The sequence below is a fragment of the Pipistrellus hanaki genome (genome assembly GCF_964339955.1).
Source record: "Pipistrellus hanaki genome assembly, chromosome: 11".
NCBI classification, from domain to species: Eukaryota; Metazoa; Chordata; class Mammalia; order Chiroptera; family Vespertilionidae; genus Pipistrellus; species Pipistrellus hanaki.
The window spans coordinates 1146870-1154069 of NC_140513.1; the positions used below are offsets into that span (position 1 = coordinate 1146870).

General features: G+C 69.1%; 1 protein-coding gene across 2 annotated transcripts; it reads right to left on the bottom strand.

The window, feature by feature from the left end:
* Nucleotides 1–488: 488 nt before the first annotated feature.
* On the bottom strand, nucleotides 489–6877 carry FCN2 (ficolin 2). 2 transcript variants are annotated; one of them, XM_084898525.1, is made up of 10 exons: nucleotides 6671–6877; nucleotides 5896–6006; nucleotides 5351–5404; nucleotides 4256–4291; nucleotides 3674–3706; nucleotides 3138–3265; nucleotides 2702–2831; nucleotides 2375–2509; nucleotides 1490–1846; nucleotides 489–1268 (listed from the first exon to the last, which is right to left on the bottom strand). In XM_084898525.1, the coding sequence occupies exons 1-9, from the start codon at nucleotides 6765–6767 to the stop codon at nucleotides 1584–1586; spliced, it is 987 nt and encodes a 328-aa protein (XP_084754651.1). In that variant the 5' UTR covers nucleotides 6768–6877; the 3' UTR covers nucleotides 489–1268; nucleotides 1490–1583. The 2 variants fall into 2 exon arrangements, with proteins under 2 accessions (XP_084754651.1, XP_084754650.1); XM_084898524.1 differs by having other exon boundaries at nucleotides 1366–1846.
* Between the last annotated feature and the right edge of the window lie 323 nt (nucleotides 6878–7200).

Consider the following 7200-nt stretch of genomic DNA (forward strand, 5'->3'; position numbering starts at 1 on the left):
TGAGCCACACCCACCTCTGGATGGCGCCCGGGGCCACGCCCCCTCTGAGCACAGCATGGAAGGACTCTCGGACCCTCCCTTCCACCCTGGGCGCCGTCCGCCTGGCCACCCAGGGTGGCGCAGTCCCGGTGTGGGGTTCGGGCAGGAAGTCTGTGTTTAAAAGTAGGTTCAAGCCTATAAAAACGGGCCAGCGCTCAGCAAACGCGGGCAGAGTTTGGGGCCGTGGCCCAGGAATGGGGCCGTAGGGCCCTCTGTGTACGCAGCTTCCCCATCCCATTGTCCTGGCGAGAGGCTGAGGGTAGGCCTGGCCACAGCCGAGGGGGACCCCCTTCCCCCGTAGTCACACGCGTCCCTCGGTGCCTCCGACGTGGAAGGCAGCCGGGGAGGAACTGCTCTCGAGGACACACTCCCGGGACCTGGCCCGTCCCCACAGGCGTCCGGGGTCCTGCTGTGGGCGACCCGCGAATGACGACCACCAGTCAGCCACATTGGAATGTAGGAAGCCTTTATTACGAACTCGAGTCCGGGCTCCTGTCTCAACTGACACAGCAGCGGGCAACGAGAGCCCCGACCCAGTCTAAGCACGCTGCTTTTATCCCCGTCTTAGGGATGCCTGGCAGTTTATGATTGGCTAAAGTTTTAACAAAGAAAGGTCAGTTGTAGAAAATTCCAGTAGTACAGTAACATTTAAAGTTTATACAACACCTGGGGTGGGGTTTATTTTCAGCTTAAGCAGTCTCTGTTTCACCTGGTTTGGTCTGTTTGTCCTGCCTTGCGGCTACTGGAAACAGGACCTGCCTGCCTGGGGGTTGAGCCTTGCAGCAGAACCATTTTATGGCTAACAGTTGTGCTACATTCTTTGTTGTGGGTCTGGTTGCTCGTTCCTTCCCTGGCCTGGAGCCCTGCCTCGACAGGGTCTTGCCGGCCACAACAGTCCTGGACCCAGTCGCTGTGGGAGGGGCCTCTGCAGCCCCCGCTGACCCCTCCCCGGGCCTGGCCGTAGATGGGACGGTCCTTTCTCCCTTGGGGGGTGAGCATCGTGGGGACCCAGGAAGGCTGAGGCAGACCCCGCAGCCGGCGGTTCCCACGAGGGGGGTGGCTGCAGTGACTTCTGTCCTGGGGCGTCTGACGGCTGTGCTGGCTCAGCCTTCCGAGGCCCAGAGAGCTGGCCTGGGATAGGTGCAGCCTCCCAGCCCGTCGGAAACACGCGCCTCCCGCGGGCTGGTCCCCCGGCGGGGGCCGGGGATCAGGGGCCGGGCGGGCTCTGCCTCTGCAGGAGTGCCTCGGTGCCAGGCCTGGGGACGGGGACCGGGGTCAGGGGTTAGGGGGTCGGGGGTTAGGGGTCAGGGGCCGGGCGGGCTCTGCCTCTGCAGGAGCGCCTCGGTGCCAGGCCTGGGGACGGGGACCGGGGTCAGGGGTTAGGGGGTCGGGGTCAGGGGTTAGGGGGCCGGGGTCGGGGGTCAGGGGTCAGGGGCCGGGCGGGCTCTGCCTCTGCAGGAGCGCCTCAGTGCCAGGCCTGGGGACGGGGACCGGGTCAGGGGTCAGGGAGCTGGGGTCAGGGGTCGGGGGCTAGGCGAGGACGCTCAGGCCTCGGCCGCCCCAGCGGGCCGCAGCTTCATCTCGGCCACCTTGTAGCTGTAGTTGTAGCCCTTCCCCGAGTGCCAGTTGATGCCGTTGGCAAAGCTACTGTGGGAGCCCCCGAGGTAGCGCCCGTTCAGGTTGGACACGTGGCAGTTATAGTACCACCAGGCGCCCTCGTACTGCTGGGCGCAGCTGGAGGAGTTGGCGTCGTTGTCCTGGTCTTTGGTGGAGAACAGGGAGCTGTTGTGGGGCGTCAGCGAGTCACCTGCCGGGGGGGGGGGGGCGGGGTTACACAAGGTCACCAGGTCCCCCCTCCTCCGCTCTGTGCCCGCCGGCTAACGGGCACGGTGCCAGCAGAGGCCCACGGGGGAGGGGGCGCCATGAGCGTGGAGCCGAGCGCCCCTCCACTTGCTGCCACGGGGCGGGAGGAAGCAGACCCCCAGTTCCTGTGCTCTGTGCCGTGTGTCCGCCCACGTCACAGCACTCACGTGGAGGCGTGTCATCCAGCACATGGGTGAGGGGCTGCCGTGGGCTAAGGCCCTGCCCAGGCCCCAGGGACACAGAGCCAGGACCCCACACAGACTGCCCACCCCACTGCCACTGCCCCCTGCCCACCCCACTGCCACTGCCCACCCCTACTGCCACTGCCACTATCCACCCCCCACTGCCACCCCACCGCCCACCCCCCACTGCCACTGCCCACCCCCCTGCCCACCCCCACTGTCCACGGCCCACCCCACTGCCACTGCCCACCACACCGCCCACCCACCGCCCACGCGTGGCCCGCACGCACCGGCGGTGCCCCCGGCGAAGGCGCCCAGGACCAGCTGGTACTTGTCGGCCGCGCTGCCCAGCCGGAAGGACTGGTACCGGGCGAAGTGGCGGGTGCTCTCGAAGTCCACCAGGTCCACGCGCAGCTCGCTGGTGCCTGCGGAGGCGGGCAGTGGCAGCGGCCCCTGAGCTCCAGGACGGGGTGCCGCTCAGGGACCGCGCACGTGGACCCAGGACGTGCCCTGAGGCCCGCAGGACGCTGGAGGCTGTGGGTGGGGCCCGGCTCCCCACGTCCCTGGCCCCGGTGGGGCAGGTGGGCTGGCCCCCCCCCCGAGCCCGGCCCGCCTACCCTGGGCGGTCAGGGCGTGGATGTGGTCGTTGCCCAGCCAGAACTCGCCCAGCTGGCTGCCGAAGCCCCGCTGGTAGGCGGCCCAGTCCCGGTAGAAGTCCACGGAGCCGTCCACCCGGCGCTGGAACACCTGAGGGAGGGAGACGCGTGGCCAGACCCCGGCGGGCAGACGGGCGCCCCCGTGGGCCAGGGAGGACCTGGCAGCTCAGAGAGGGCGCCACAGGCCGGGCCACACCTGGAGGGACGGGGCGCCCTCGGGCCGGGCCCCACGGCCTGGGCTCACCACCGTCGGTCCTCTGCGGCCCCTGGGAGAGGGGCAGCCCAGACACCGGGGTGGACAGTGTGACCAGGGCCCCGGGTGCGGTTCCCCCGGGGAGAGGTCTGTGAGCCCCGGCCGGCGGCCGCCCGCACAGCTGTCCCCCCACGCCGCACTCACAGTCCAGCCCCCGCCGTCCGTGTCCATGTCGCACAGCACGGCCAGCGGCCGGCAGTCGGGCAGGAAGATGGTGTGCCAGCCGCTCAGCGCGTGCCCCCTGGTGCGCAGCTCCCAGCAGCTCCGAGGCCCTGGGGAGGGAGCCGCCGGTGGAGGCCAGGACCGGGAGGGGGGGACATGGGGTCTGCTGGGCAGGAGGACGCCCAGGGCTGGACACAGACCCTCCAGGCCACCCGCTGTGACGGACAGGCCCTGTGCACCCGGCCGTCCCCCCCAGGGCACCCCCACACTGGTCCCGGCCCGGGCCTTTGGGGTTCTGATATTTTTGGGGCATGAGACTAGGACTGTCATTTGGGTCCAGAAGGCAGGAGAGGAGGCGGGGCTGACTGCTGTCCCATGTGACTGGCCAGCGCTGAGGCAGGAGGGCGTGGCCTCTGGGCCTGCAGGCTGATGGGCAGCATGGGGACCCCAGGCCAGTGCTCCCTGCAGGGTGGGCCCTCAGGCCAAACTGGGCACCAGATTCGGGGTTCGTGGCCCACCTGTGTCACATCGATCAGCTTCCCATGGCTGTCCTGGGGGCAGAGGCAAACACACGTGAGAGGCGGTTCGGCCCAGCCCTGGTCCCTCAGCACCAGGAGGGGACAGAGGCCTTTTCTAGATCCTTCCATAGGAGGCTGGTCCCCCAGCAAGGCCCCTGCCTGCTCAATGGCGGGCGGGGGGGGGGGGAGCACCAGCCTGCAGGGGGACAGTAAGGAGCAACCAGGCCGGGGGATGGGGTTGGGGGGGGGTAAGGCAGTTGGGGGTGACCAGGTTGGCGGGGGGCAGTAAGGGGCAACCAGGCCAGCCGGGGTGGGGTGGGTGGGAAGGTAGTTAGGGGCAACCAGGCCGGCAGGGGGGGCAGTAAGGGGCAATCAGGTTCAGACACATAGGCGGTTCAGGGTGATCAGGCAGGCAGGCAGGTGAGCAGTTAGGAGACAGTGGTCCTGGATTGTGAGAGGGATGTCCGACTGCTGGTTCAGTGGGAAGGGCCTGGTCTCCACCCAGGCCCCTGCTCCACACCCTGGAAACCTCTTGTGTTCAGGGTCTGGGAAGTCACCCCGGGGAGGGTGGGAGGGCCTCACCTTTCTCTCCACGTGCCCCCTTCTCCCCGGGGTCTCCTGCAGAGAGAGGAGGTCAGCACAGGCTCGAGGGCGAGGACACGGCTCCTGCCAGACCCCGTCAGCCAGAGGACGGCCTGTCCCACCCATCCTGTCAGCCGGAGGATGGCCTGTCCACCGTCCCGTCAGCCGGAGGACGGCCTGTCCCACCCGGCCCGTCAGCCGGAGGACGGCCTGTCCCACCCGTCCCGTCAGCCGGAGGATGGCCTGTCCCACCCGGCCCGTCAGCCGGAGGACTGGCCTGTCCCACCGTCCCGTCAGCCGGAGGACTGGCCTGTCCCACCGTCCCGTCAGCCGGAGGACGGCCTGTCCCACCCGGCCCGTCAGCCGGAGGACTGGGCTGTCCCACCTGTTCTGGGGCTGAGAGAGCCCAGGGCAGGGACAGGTGACGGGGCAGAGGGAGCTGGGGTCTCACTTCTGTGCCGGGTAGGTGCTGGGCTGGGGTAGGTGCTGGGCTGGGGTAGGTGCTGGGCTGGGGTCTTTGCTGGGCTGGAATCGGTGCTGGGCTGGGGTCAGTGCTGGGCTGGGGTCGGAGCTGGGCTGGGGTTGGGACCTGCCCTGGGTGCTCTGGACACAGACCCAGGTCCTGGGTAAGGGAGCACCCTGTTTGGGCAGAGTTAGAGTTAGGGTTAGGGTTAGGGTTAGGGTTATGGACAAGGATAGGATTAGGGTTAGGGTTAGGGTTAGGGTTAGAGTTAAGGTCATTGACAAGGATAGGGTTAGGGTTATGGATAAGAATAGGTTCGGTTTAGGGTTAGGGTTTGGGTTAGGGTTAGAGTTAGGGTTATGGACAAGGATAGGATTAGGGATAGCGTTAGGGTTAGGGTTAGGGTTAGGGTTAGGGATAAGAATGGGTTAGGGATAAGAATATGTTAGGGTTAGGGTTAGGGTTAGGGTTAGGGTTTGGGTTACGGTAAGGGGTAGGGTTTGGGATAAATAGGATTATGGTTGCCGTTAGGTTAGGGTTAGGAATTGTCCCATGTGACACCCAGGAAGTGCCCTCCTCTCTCTCTATCCACAGGGCCCGCCCAGGGCTCCCCACGCTCCGTGGTGAGTTACCTTTGGGCCCGGGGGGCCCCGCCTTCCCTGGGGCTCCGGATGGGCCTCTTTCGCCTGCGAATTCAAACATGTCCGTGAGCAAAGCTCCCCGACCCGGGCCCGGAGCGCCCCCAGGTTTGACCCTCGGGAGCCGGAGGGTGGGGACCCGGACCCCAGCCCTCCTAGGGCCCCGCTGCCCAGTCAGAGGCCACGACCTGCGACCAGGGCCTTCCCAGGGGACCGGGCCCGAGCCCAGCTCTGCCCTCGTCCGGGAACCCAGGGTTTGCATGGCTGTGACTGCCGGCCGCTGTGGTCGCCCCTGGAGACAGGCCCCCGGCTCAGCTGGGACAGGGAGGGCAGGGGACAGTCCAGCCGGGTCCCCTCAGCACGGCGTCATCACCAGGAGCCGTGCTGGCCGCCCACCCGGCCCCGGCGGCCAGTGGGTGACCGTGACCGGCTCCCTCCCACGGGGCCCACACCCCAGGACCAGCCCCAGTGCCCTCTGAGCCCTGCGGGGCCCCACCAGCCGGGCCTCCTGGGCAGAGACAGGCCCCGCCCTCACTCACCTCTCCCGCCGTCCGCGCCCGCCTCTCCCTTGGGCCCCGCGGCCCCGGGCAGCCCCGGGCAGCCCCGCAGGATGGTCAGCTTGTCGGCCTCCAGCCCCAGTACCTTCACTTCTGCAGAGAGGACGGCCCGTCAGTGAGGCCCTGCTGCCTCCACCCCTGCACAGGCCAGGCACACGTGACATGCCCCCCCCTGCACAGGCCAGGCACACGTGACATGGCCCCCCCCTGCACGGGCCAGGCACACGTTACATGGCCCCCCCTGCACGAGCCAGGCACACGTGACATGGCCCCCTCCCCCCGCACGGGCCAGGCACACATGACATGCTCTCCCAGCACCAGAGGCCGCTGGGCCCGGGAGGCTCACCTGTCCCCGGCCCAGCCCCGCCCACAGCCCGGGATCCGGAGGGGGTGCAGCCCCTTTGGGAGCTCCTGGGCCGGGAAGGAGGGGGCCGTGGGGCGGAGGGGACGGGGAACCCCTGCCCTCCTGCTCTCCTCTGGGACCCGGGGGCCGCCTGCCCGGAGGCTCCAGGTCCCCATGCAGGACCCAGCGCGGGAGCGACCTCGCACTGACCGGCCCGGGAGGGCGCTCTCCACGCTCCCCTCCCGCCCCCTGTGGGTGGGAGGACCCCGAGGCCGGTGCCCCCAGACGGTGGTCAAGCCTCAGTCTGAAGAAGAATGTTCTGGAAGGACGGGGGGGGGGGCAGGGGGGGGCAGGCAGTCCGTGCCGAGGCTCCCGGCTCCGGGCCTCCGCAGGCCTGCCCGCGCCCTGGCTCACCTGGACAGCTGTCGGCGGGGGTGGCGGCGGCGGTGCCCAGGAGGGCGAGGGCCAGGACCACGGGCCCCATGGCAGCGGCTGCTCGGCGCAGTGGCATCCAGGTCCTCTGGGAGGGCCCCCCTTTTATCCTGCGGAGCCCGCCTCAGTTCCTGCTCCCAGGGCCTCCCGAGGGGAGGGCACTTCCTCCCACTCCCACACCCCACACCCCTCCCCCCGCGCCCTCCGCCCTGCAGTGCCCGGTCCCCCCTCCCCCCTCCCCCCTTCCCCCAGGGCCCTCCCCCCTGCAGTGCCCGGTCCCCCCTCCCCCCTTCCCCCAGGGCCCTCCCCCTTGCAGTGCCCGGTCCCCCCTCACCCCTTCCCCCAGGGCCCTCCGCCCTGCAGTGCCCGGTCCCCCCTCCCCCCTCCCCCCTTCCCCCAGGGCCCTCCCCCCTGCAGTGCCCGGTCCCCCCTCCCCTCTCCCCCCTCCCCCCAGGGCCCTCCCCTCTGCAGTGCCCGGTCTCCCCTCACCCCTTATTCCATCCTGCCGGCAG